Source organism: Macrobrachium rosenbergii, chromosome 11 (genome assembly GCF_040412425.1).
Source record: "Macrobrachium rosenbergii isolate ZJJX-2024 chromosome 11, ASM4041242v1, whole genome shotgun sequence".
Taxonomy (NCBI): domain Eukaryota; kingdom Metazoa; phylum Arthropoda; class Malacostraca; order Decapoda; family Palaemonidae; genus Macrobrachium; species Macrobrachium rosenbergii.
In genome coordinates this window covers 13,529,075-13,542,134 of record NC_089751.1, presented here as the reverse complement: position 1 = coordinate 13,542,134, position 13,060 = coordinate 13,529,075, and the positions used below count along the sequence as shown (strand labels likewise).

General features: G+C 36.2%; 1 protein-coding gene across 2 annotated transcripts in view; it reads left to right on the top strand.

Moving 5' to 3' along the window:
- The window catches only part of LOC136843164 (leucine-rich repeat-containing protein 63-like), a 73,356-nt gene extending 60,825 nt beyond the window's left edge, over nucleotides 1-12,531 (top strand). For both annotated transcript variants that reach the window (XM_067111221.1, XM_067111222.1), the window contains exons 4-5: nucleotides 7,969-8,204; nucleotides 9,003-12,531. In XM_067111221.1, coding sequence (XP_066967322.1) covers nucleotides 7,969-8,181 — 213 coding nt within the window. In that variant the 3' untranslated portion in view covers nucleotides 8,182-8,204; nucleotides 9,003-12,531. The remainder of the gene's footprint in view (nucleotides 1-7,968; nucleotides 8,205-9,002) is intronic.
- The last annotated feature ends 529 nt before the right edge of the window (nucleotides 12,532-13,060 follow it).

Genomic DNA, 13,060 nt, shown 5'->3' with positions numbered 1-13,060 from the left:
TCTTTTTAATTTCAAAAGAACACTCCACTGCTTAACTATTTAAAAATTCATTCGGTGCTTAGTATTTCTTTTGTACATTATATTTTATAATACCTAATAAAAGAGAAAGTATTTGCTCTGAAATAGGACGAATTTGGAGAATTAAAGCATTCACCGTACAAAATGGCTGAAAATGGGGCGGGATCCTTAAATATCTTAAGATGCTTCGAGAGAAAAAATATGAACTTCAGAGACGTACACGCAGGACGAAGGGATCTCGAAGTTAAAGATGCAAATGAAGAGAATTTCGTCTTGCGTCGATGGAGTGACTATTTAAAAAGTTTTTGAATGCAGTGGCAGAGCTCCATGATGCAAGAGTGGACGAGGTTATGTAAAAGGGTTATAGGTACTGTTGGGATAGCAAGTGATGAAAGTGTGATTAAGGGCTTGGCCAGGTGTGCATTACTTGTGTGGATGAGAAAAAGGCTTCAAAGGAATTGGTGAGAAGAATAATTCTTTCGTTTGTTCATGGTTAAAGTGACAGAAGTCACTAATAATATTTATATGGGATATTGTACGGGAGTTGTAAGGTACGATTTTAAGTGAAAAAGTAAGACAATACGGAACTGATAAAGTAAGAACAATGTAGCTCTAGACCAGGAAAGGGTATATGAACCAAGTTTGAGAGCTAAAGGAAAAGGCTATCTATGATGCACATGGTCCGAGATAATGCCTGTGATATATTCATAAAGATGCAATGCGAAGGTTGATGGGCAAGTATTATGTAGAAGGTAATTTGTTGAGAATACTCAAAAGGATCTATGATGAAAGCAAAGCATGTGCTAAAATATGTGAACTTGGGCGACCGATTTTGCTCAAAAGTAGATATCATACAAAGTGCGTGATATATTTTCACAACTATATCCCTTAACCTGCTTAAGGACACGAAAATGGGTCATGACTGGTGTGTGGAGTGGCTGCGTGAAGAAAAATTGCAGAGTCTAGTGAAAGAGTAAGAATTTTTTTTTTCGAAAAGAGAAAGGTGGAAGTGAAAGTTATCCAGAGTAAGGTCATGAGGGTGCATGGGATCCAGGAAGCTCAAGTAATGAATGTTTGATGGGAGAAAAACAGATCATGTGCATGTAGGTATGGGACAACAAATATAACAGATGAGCTTGATGGCGCGCGCTACGCTGCGCTGGAATCTGGCGCTGCCCGTCATGCCTCCCCTACCCTCCTGATCCCCTACCTACCCCACCCCACCCATGGGTGGACAAACAGGTTTGCAGGAGGAGGGTGGATGTGTCATGTCTCCGCTACCCTCCCAATCCCCTACTTACCCCACCCCCACCCTGAGGCGGACAAACAGGTTTACAGGAGGAAGGGAGGATGTGTAATGTCTCCCCTACCCTACCCGATCCCCTATCTACCACTCCCCCACCCGGGGGGGGACACGCAAGAAAGATCCACTCGGATTTTATTATTATAGAAGCTAATGGCATGTTAACAGCAGAGGTCAGTCACAGAACAGATTACAGAAAGAAGGTTGCAGGTTCATATAAGACATAAAAGAGAAGGAATGCTTCCAAAGCCAAAGTCTGAATATATAAAGGGAAAATGAAACTCTCCTCTGTGTAAGTACAGCATGGACGCTGAATGTAAAAGAAAATAAAAGGTTGAACATTTGTAAATGATAAATTAAATGTGTTTTGTATGTGGAGTAAGATCATGGAAGGTTAAGAATTTTCGATACGCTAATTTTTTTTTGAGAGAGATTGACTACTCATGTGACAAGGATATAGAACGAGAGCTTAGAGAAAACGAATATAATTTCGAAGTGCTGGGAGGAAATCGAAAAGGAAGGCCCGCAAAGTGCTGTGAGGGTGACCGAATGAAAAGAACTCAGCATCTCTGAAGCAAGAAAGCGTATGCAAGAGGCAGGTGAATGGCGCAAAGTGTGGAGGTGTTCGACACTCAACCAGACAAACCTAAAAGGACGATTCGTAGCACTGGCACATAGCAGGAAAAATTATATATATATATATATATATATATATATATAAAATATATATATATATATATATATATATATATATATATATATATATATATATATATATATATATATATATATATATATATATATATATATATATATATATATATATATATATATATATCAGTATATCACCATACACCCTCTTCCATTAGAAGGGGTGGTGCATAAGGTATGAGCCTTTCGGTTCTCAGAAAGATTTTTGGGATTCCTTTACTAGTCCGATGCCCTTTTTGACCTTTAGCTGCTGCCAAGGTCTATAGATTAATCTAATAACCTTGGCTGATGCGATCACAGTATACCCTGCCTTGGATTCCAGTGATCACATCACGAGGCACACACACACATATACACATATTCTCACACACACACGTGGCGTTCATTATAAGTCAACACCTCTCTAATCTTCCGAGTCTCTTTTTATCTCCTGGGCCAAAACTCTGAAGAAAAACAGAAAAATCATTGCTCTGTTGCTTCACTTTATTCTCCTACACACATACATACACACAAACACATATATGGATATATATAATTATATATATAATATATAATACTGTGTATGTATATATATATAATATCAGATCACTCGAACTCGGAATAAACACCTAAGGAGAACTTATAAGTGATATAAGAGATCCGTCATCAGGTGGACTCAAGTACCCCTGGTGACAGAACCCTTATCATTTATTCCGAGGTTACATGAATTTGACCCTGAACGACATTTGTAGCTTAATACTTGTGAAATAAATAAATAATATATATAATATATATACGTATATGTATATATATGCATATATATGTATATATATATATATATATATATATATATATATATATATATATATATATATATATATATATATATATATATATATATATATTCTTATATTTATATATATGTGGGTATTTGTGTGCGCGGGCTTGCACTCGAGGTCATATCACAAGCATATGTACGTATCTACATGGCTATGTACAAAATCGTCTATCAACATAAAAAAAAGGCTAAAATGAGTTAGGCCACTGGCTAATCCTATCGATGCAAGGTTATGAAAACAATAAACGCAAAACATTTCATGAGCATTTTGGGAACCTTTCGCTATTATTGTTAAACGCCCATCGCTATTCAGGAAATTACGTGTTCTGTTTGTAACTTTGACCTTTTACTTTTTTACGTATCAGAAACATGTTTAGTTTCTGAAAACTCAGTCTTATCTTCTTACTGACTGTTAACTCTTCAGCCGCAAACACTTTGGTCACTGACCTTTCAATCACTTTCTTATTACTACTGCCCTTCGGTCGAAAACATCAACCTCAATATTGTTATTCGAATTCGGACACTTTAACTTTAAGTTACTGAAACTTTCGTTACATAAATCATTACTATTATAATACTTTCGTCTTCTAGCAATTCATGTTTCAACAAAATCATAATCTAACTTACCACTGTCTTGTATATCTCTGGTGGGCGGCTACTGACTCTCTCACGTCCTGTGGAAATGTGAACGGGATATCTAAAATGAAGTCTCCAATCGCAAAGCAATAAAATACTAATGATAAATAAACTGTTAACCTACAATTGAACAACATCAAGGACATAAAGTGCTCACTAACCATAGAAACTTGATTTCCTGAATTATGGAAAATTCAAAGAAATTCAGCAAGCGACTTGGAAAACAGTGGCCATTTCTTCTTGGCTTTATTCACGCCTCTGTTGCACTGAGCTACGTTTTGTACAGAACACTACTAGTGACCTTTGTTTTCACTGAATCAGAATTTCGAATACAAATATACCATATTTTCTTCAAGAAACAACTACTCGGAAGGCATTTATGTCAGTTCGTATCAGTAAAATTATTTTACTGAATAACTGTAACAATATGAGTGTGACCAGTCTTCCTGAGTTCCAGGAAAAGACACACAGAATACTGTAGTAGTTTTCAGAACACATGTCTATCCTTATCGATATGAGATGGATCTTGTCTTGCAACAGACCTAGTGCTGAGATAATAAACACGTTTGAATGATATATGTCCTCGGTCGGTCCCCCACCGCCCCCCCCAACGGCAAGACCACATAATTATGGATCAGACAAGAGAACAGGATTAATGTGGATGTGTTATAACCTCTGACCTTTACCAGCGAAAGAGGGGAGAGTGAAGGCCTGAAGGGCTGGCGAGTGAAGGAATGACAGTATGAAGGGCTGGGTGAAGGAAAGCGTTGGGAGTTTTCTCGCTTTCATCCAGGCTTCATCCATAGGTTTAAACTGTTTCATCTTTACTGTTTTGCCTGCTTTTTGTTCCATGCTTAGCTTATTTGGATCATAAAAAGTTTCAAACTTGTCACAATAAGCGATTTTCTTTCTGAGAAAATTTGATATTATATTATGAAGAAAGTAGCTATCAAGTATTTTTCAAAACCCTCTTATCTTTCCCCTTAAAATACACACGAGGAAAATACGATGGTGTTTCAGTTTTTTTAATGTATACTACGAGATGTGACATCAATCTGGTTTCCTTTCGCACTTCAGGTGTTGTCCAACGCTAATTAGAGATAATTCTGGTGTTTAAATAACTATTCCAGGACCTTTTTTGTCATATCTGACACCAAGGATCCTAACTCAGAACAACTCCTACTAGTCTAGTGGGCGCCATTTTGAGTTTGCCGGAAAAATATACTTTTTTTGCGATATCTATTCAGAGTGGCACAAGCAACTTTGTATGTGCCATATATATATATATATATATATATATATATATATATATATATATATATATATATATATATGTGTGTGTGTGTGTGTGTGTGTGTGTGTGTGTGCGTGTGCGTGCGTGTGCGTGTGTGGCGATACATGGAAGGGGAATAAGGATCTTAGAAATGATTTCCATAAAATTTTTACCATTCTGAAATTAGTGGTAGAAACCGCAGCCATCAAAATTAAATTAATTCTTCAAGAGAATCAGTGGCTGGTCACTGTTGATATGACCAGCCACTCCCCACTTCTAACTGATGCTCGACCAGTACCAGTAAGAACAAAAGTTAGTTAACATTAAATTTGCATCATGGGTCAGTGTACTCAAGCTGGAAGATTATTAACACGACTTCATCTGCACTGAACTATGAGTCATAATGGAAAAACTGTCACCACATGATTATAAAAATTAGCTTTAATTGAATCTATGTTTATCTAACAATAGGAGGGTTGTTAATCGTCTCTGATTTTTAGATGTTTCTGGTGAATTACATGATAAAAGAAAATCATTCTGAATACTCTCTGTCACAAGACAAGACAACCTGCAAAATCTCTTCAAGGAAATTTGTTACAATTTGCTGCACCACTGAATATAGGAAACACTATAGTAGGAAAGCCTTCAAATTTCTTGTTTAACGGAAACACTATAGTAGGAAAGTCTTCAAATTTCTTGTTTAACAAGTTTCTATAGAAATTGTGCAATTACAAGATAAAAGACAAAGAATTCTCGTGTTCTATCGTCCTAAATGGCCTTTGATAATCCCAAACTCCGAACGTCCAATAGGACTCGCCTTCACATCGGATTTCAACTTTAAGCGTATCACGCTTAATTAAGTTTTGATAGCCAGAAAAGTCTGTATTGGAATACCTCCCACGCCACCTATTGTACAGTGGAGGCATAAGCGGTTTCATATTTTACAGTACAATCATTCACTTTTATGAAGGCTAACGGGTACTTGGAAAGTGAGGCTGTCAAACTACATATCATCTATCAAATGGCAGATTACGCTAGGCTAAAAATACGGATGTATGACAGGATATAAGAAACACACTAATAATATATATATATATATATATATATATATATATATATATATATATATATATATATATATATATATATAATTTATTTACATGCAAATATATATATATATATATATATATATATATATATATATATATATATATATATATATAATCTATATATATATATATATATATATATATATATATATATATATAATATGCGTGTGTATGTGCGTATGCGTTTCTGTCTGAGTTTATGTCGCTGAGGTTGTTCAATATTTGTATACATGAAGCAGTCCGAGGAGTAAGGGAAAAGGTCGGGAAAGACATTGTGAGTGGAACGAAGACTGTCAGTTGTTTGCAGAAGATGCATTGTTAGGTGGTAACAACTAAAAGAAGCTGCAAAGACTGGTGAACTAGTCTGAAGTACGGTATTTATAAGAAGAGAAAATTGACGGGAGTGAGACCCAGGAAAATGGAATGCTGACCGTTAATATTAAAATGGTAGAAGAACGGATGTGACTGACCTACAATTTCTCAAAACGTTTTGAAAGTCAATGCAGGATGATGGCAGGATGAAAACAGAGATGAATCTTAATTGGTGAAGCAAGGAAGACAGAGAGAGTTCCATAGAGTTTCGAGAGGAAAGAGTGCCTAAGATACTACAACTGGTGATGAACTAAGGATAACCGGGCACTTTGCCTTTCAGGCAGCGACGCTTGGTTAGTGGATGTGAAGAAAAGAAAAGAAGAAAATAGCCGAGATAAATAGCTGACATAATATGAGGGGGCAACATAAATTGCTGGTTCGCGTGTTATAAAGAATAAACACAGTGAATCTAATTCACTTTATTTTTTCAGCAGAGCATAACTCTCTAGCCACTTGCGACTTACGAAGTATGAAAACAATCACGACAGCTCCAAATTTAAATTTTCAGTTATTATGCGCAAGGATTGGGCTTCAAACCCTCAAGAGCTCACAATTTTAGGATTGTCACTTAGGGGTTGGTCCAAGGGCTTTTTTTTTTATCAATCTTCATGATGTGGAGTAAGACATATGAAAGGTCGAGAGAGAGAGAGATACAACGAAGACATTAAATGAAAACAGCATGGGAATAAAATCAACCTATGTTTAGAGGTGGCTTTGTCATAGGTTTATTCAAAAAGTATGTCAATCGAGAGTCTAATAAGGAAGTAAACTAAGCAATGTTAACCACTACATTAACAAAGGAATCAGAACTTACGAATTAACAAATGCTTTGTCATATTTTTGGATTTCCCATGTCTTATTATTCGATGTTTAACATTTCACCGAAGGTTGCATCCACACAGCAGTAAAACATATTATAAACGTAACACATACAAATCGAAAATCGGTTGAAAATAAGTCAACAACCGTGGGTGGAGAATGAATCTTTGGCAAATGCTGGATGATGGTATGAAGCAGTAATTAGGACTACCTCTAAGTCATTAACTTTAATTCAACCTGTTTGTGATATGTGCGCGATAAATTGCTGGCATGTGTTTAAGAAGTTTTTTTTACTGACTGCAGTGTGGATGCATCACAAGGTTCATCTTATAAATAGGAGAAACTTGCAGCTAAGATTGTTACCGAATGTCTATCTATTACTTAAGACACAGGTTCTGTAGGCATGATCCTAGCTGTACCTAACAAGCAGATGGTTACAACAGAAAAGTGTCTAAAGATGTCATAGAGGGACAGAGAATGTAACAGGAACATATAAGCAGATATTAAAGAAGATACAAAGCAAAGCATAACTTTCCCATCATAACTGTTTACAGTACTGATCGCAGCAATAAACACACTCTAGTAACTTACCACAACCATATTATAAACAAACTGAAAACAAATCAATGAGTGTAAGGAGAAAATTAAACTTTGGCAAACGCTGGGTAACCATGCAAAGCACAGATCAAGACTCCACTTTTATTCATCCTGTCTGTGATGTGTGAACGATAAGTTACCAATATGTGTTAATGACATATTTAACTGTAGTGTGGAAGCATCTCAAGTTGAACACACAAAAAGAACAAATATATATAAAAATAACGGAATACACATTACATCTTTTACATTATTATGATTACTATTATTATTATTACAGTATTGTGCTAACTATGTTTCCTCTCTTCCGTAGCCTTCTTTGAAGGAGAAAAAACTGAAGGAAGCGAAGCTGCAGAACGCCCTGGCAAAAGCCCAGGCTACAGCTGCATCAGCAGCAGCAGCAGCAGCCTCAGCAGCAAACAACAACCCCACGACCACATCCACAACCTCTTCGGCCAATACTCCCACAACCACCACTTCTCCCACAACGACCACCGAGCCCAAAAAAGTGGAGGATGCTAAATGAGACACAGTTGAGATGAAAAAGTGGTAAGCATCGCGTTTCCATTTCCCTGAATCGCTGCAGTTTTATGCACCAGATGTTTTTCCCACCGCAAAGTCCCTGATATTGTCCATTCAGCGCTGCTGCTGTTGTTGACGTTATTTCATTCTAAAATTAGCAGCTTGTGGGTATCAAACAATGGTGAATTATATGTTTGTATACCCTCTAAGTTATATTTGCTCGCTAGCCGAGTAATAGGAAACTTCATTATGAACGGAACAAGTTTCCTTGCTCTAGCATATCCAATAATGTGGCATTGAGGATTAGTTTTAGATTACTCATTTAAATTACGTCATTCATTCAGTCTTTGCAGTCAGTTTTTACAGTAATAGCAGTTGAAAGAAAGTAAATGAATCATCAGAGCAAATAATGAGACTGACGATCTATTTGTAGTTAAAGGAATTTTTCCACAACAACTTTTATCACTTTCGATGTAGTTTGTATTACTTCTGCTTCTATATACATTAGTGTTCCTAGAAAAAAAAATTCTTGTATTTTAACATAATGAAAATGTATTACCCATTTCACAAAATGCCTGGGTATCTTTCACTTAAGTAATTACATACTACTTTTGAAATTTAGAACGTACTTTGATCGATCCATTACTTTAGCCGATTTCTTGTGCTTGCTCTCCGTTAGTAACAGTCACTCTGAAATGAAATACTTATTTTTAGTTCTTTTCTCATTTCAAGCAACTTTTTCTGCTTGACAAAAAAGCTTCCCTTCAAGAGGCTTTCAGTTCGTAAAGGTTGACATTACAATACCGTTTCTCTCTGTCTTTACAGCTGTTGGTGAGGTTCGTGCCTGAAGTTGCCTCAGTGAAGCTGGAGGGGAAGGAGGAGAAGAAAGAGCAGATGGAGAGACAGGAGGAGGAGGTGTGCTTGATCCCATTTTTATACTCGAAAGGAAAGAGACGCCATGTTGGATCCCCCTTAATCGCACAAAACGCCATACTTGGGGATTCCTTGGTGGGCCTCTCCTTGCAATCCCTTGGTCCTTTCTCTCGGTCACCCTTCGTAGCATTATGCCAGTTAAAATGTAATCTTGTTGTGTGCGCTCCTTCTACCATCTTCAAAGCTAATGGGCCATTAAGGCCTCCGATGTCCTGACCCCCTCCGAGCGTCAGTTCTTTTAGAAAGAAAGTCTTACAGATTCATTTACAGTTGCCGGAGGAGATTCATGTTCTTTGATCCCAGCTGCCCTTAAGAAAGAGTTTCAGACTCAAATCCCTCCGACAAAAAGGAGGACAAAAGAGGGAGTGTCCTTTCCTCACTAGCTTAGATGGATGAGGCTGGCGTGCATTTGTTCTTTAGGCGAGGAGCTGCTTGGGCCTTCACTCTGAGCGATTAAGTTGTGCTTCAGTAAGGTAATATGCATTAATAAAGCTCACACAGTCTTTTTCCACTTGTGCTCTGGCAATCAGAGGCTCATAGAGATAATCTAGATACTCCTTGAAAGAGGATATTATATATTCATCAGTAATTAAATATCTTTCCCTTATAGCGGAATAATAAAGAGGATCGCTGTTGCCTCTTTTTCCTAAGCAAGCCATTTTTTATAATGAATTCTAGAAACATATATGTTCTTCGATCATATGTTTGCGTCTAGATTCGTACACGCAGTTGCAGCAATTATATTTTGTACATATGCTTTGTCAAAGCACTTCGAAAGAATAATCCTTCTGCAGAAATATCCTAATGAAAAGAAAGCTAATAACTTAAATGGAACCCTTGTTTTTCTCCTTCCTGGCAAATAAGAACTTATCCTAACCAGAACACTCGCTTTGTTGGCAGTTCTATCAGTCTGTCTACTAAGAAAACTTACATTTTCCATTTGATAATTTTCTTAATTCTTGTAAAGCTCAGAATCTCTCAGAATCGACTTGAGCGTTTCCAATAAGCAGAAGTGAGAGGTTAGTTAAGTGGACAGAAAATTCAAAGGTGTCAAAACATCCGATTCATGCTGAAGATGATATTGCTGATAAAATATGAGAAAAAGTGGAGAATAGCACTGAGGATGATTTTCATGATGATGCTGTCCAGTGGTAAATCCCCCACAAAAAAATATTCATTTCCTTTGCTTGAGAATCCTTTTTGTAGACCGAACTTTTTCGACAAAGAGTTGCTCAACAAAACCCATCGAGACTCTTCGTGGAGAGAAATTATCTCAAAATGAAAATGAAAAGTGAAAAAAGACTTTGAAAATGAAGTCTTTCACACTTGTTGAACAAAATGGTGCCTCTTCAGAAATGAATTATTAGTGTGTAGTGGTTGAAATAAAAATTGATTAAAGTCTTCATAGAAAATATAAATCTTGTAATGATGATAATTTTGGGAAAAAAGATTTATAAGAATATATTTTTCCCTTAGGGGGACCAGCACTAGCAATGCATGGCTATGAGTTGTTTTATTTACTAATTCATTTATTTATACATTTAATTATTCGATTTCTTAAGGTAAAGGGACCACAAAGGTTCACTTGATGAGTGTTGTGTTTTTAGACTCGATGTCAGTGTTGAAGTGTAAACTGTAAGAGATTATAGATTTTGTGAATGACCAATGAGTATGTCGCAAAATAGGTCACATGGACAAGACGTTTATCTAGGAAAACTGATTTTTAAAAGTAGCCGTACAACAGACACTAACATGGACAAGTGAAACTAAAATAAATGATATCGGACCATTGGCCACGTGGCCTTCATTGCGACTAAATTGTATCAACAGATGAGTGATTCAAAATAAAATCCCCATTTCAAATCAATCTTGGCGATGGATAAGAATAGAATGCCTACATACAGATGATTATTTATTCTTTCAAATTTCCTTCGTAAGGATTATTTTTGTATTCACTCGCACTTTGCTCTTTACTAACTTACAGGAGAGGATTTTCAGCCCCGCCCCTCCGTCATTTTGGGGGTCTTATTCTACTGTTCACTAAATATATAATGTTAGTTCTTAGAATAATAAGAAATACTAACGTAAGGTGATGCTATGTACTGTACATATCCTTTATTATCATAATTATAAGTAAACTTAAGATATTTACTTGTTTTCTTGGTATAATCTTTCTTTGCATTGGTTTTCATTTTTTTGTAACTTTAGTGTTATTGTAATGATATTCAGTGTTAGAGTTAAGAATTTTGTCCCTCACTGACCCTTCCCAAGCATAGGATTGGTTGCGGGCCTCAGTTGAACACCTCTGAATGTTATATCCAAGGCTCTCGGTCTGCAAGAGTCCTTTTTTATGCTTTACATCCATAAAACAACCAGTCAGTTTGCCCAACCAATTCTTCACAGATGATTTTGCGGCGCCAAGGAAACAACACTTTTAACCTGGCAGTCTCTTTTTGTACGTACATTTATACTGCTTTCGTATCCACGGTGTGCGCTCCATGTGCTCGGATGGAAAAGTATCCGCGAGTGACTTCTGAAGATATTTTTGTTTTCATTGCTAATGTTTGGTATTCTTTTTACGCGTTCCAAGTCGCTCCAATTTGTTTGTTTCTTGGATAATAAGCATTCAGTATAAAGATATAACTCTATTGGCAAGTTCATTGGTATTCGCTGTGGACAAGATTTCTTGCTTTAAAGGCGTCATCATTATTACTATTATCATCATTATATCTTTCACAATTATTTTAGTGTTATTTCAGATACAGTATTTGGCGCAGCTCATGAATGTCTACTGGTACTTAGGTAGTCAGTAGTAACAAGCACCTACCTTACCCATGGTTAATATAAATTCCTTTTGTATATTGTGTGTCTCTTTGGATTATCTTTAACATACATACATACATACATACAGGGAAATACATGTAACTATAGTCACCTGAATACTTGCATACATGAACATATGACTAAGTTTGTTTTTCATTTCCCTCTCGTGTTAAAACAAATGGATGAAGCTAGAATGATACTGTGACCATTCTTATAGTGTTAGCGGTAGATGCATCATTGAACTGCACAAATAATAATTAAAAAAAGAATTGAAGTCTTTATTTGCGTCACTCATAGAGGAAGCACTTGACTTAGCTGAATGTCGCCAAGCTAAATTATTGGAAAAAAAATATTCTTTTGCTCTTTTCATCCTGAATTAAGTATTAAATCAAATTTCATACTTATAACGATAAGGATATCGTCTATTCCCTAAAAAATTATAATTCCATTTTCTCTTCAATTTTTCATAACGCCAATGATCATTGCCCATAAATAAAAAGAACTCTCTTTTTTCGATATCGTGTTGTCTGATTGTGCTGTATACATCTCTGGGAACTGTGGTGCACCCCAAACAATTAAAAATGTAGAAAGAAAAAAATTGAATTTCTTGGATGTACCCACATGATTAACCATTGTAAAAACAAAAATAAGTCAGTGGAAATTTATTTTAATCTGTAAGATGATTGCATTCATAATAGCAATTCATACTCCGCAGAAGAGTTGCCGACTTTTAAAACACAAGAATATAAATAAAATAAAAGATCGCCTATGGGCGTAAAATCAAGATAGTGCGTCCTTTTCCACTTGATCTCTTTTGCAAGTTAATCACAGCCTTATATACAGAAGACCGACCAATTTCATCTGTACAAGCTCGGCAAATCATAACTATTCTTTCCCGTTTCCTAACCCATTCAGCCAGACGAAACTGCTGATATTATTGACTCGTCATTGTTAACATCAGTATCACTTTTGTGCTCACGACATTAGGCGCTCACGACATTAGGCGGGCATAAAAGCTAATATTAATTAGACCATTTTCTGAACAAATTAAAAATTTTCATTGTGCTTGAAGATATGAGCCAACGCAAATGGAGAGACTAAAACATTAAAGTTACGGTGTATGTGCA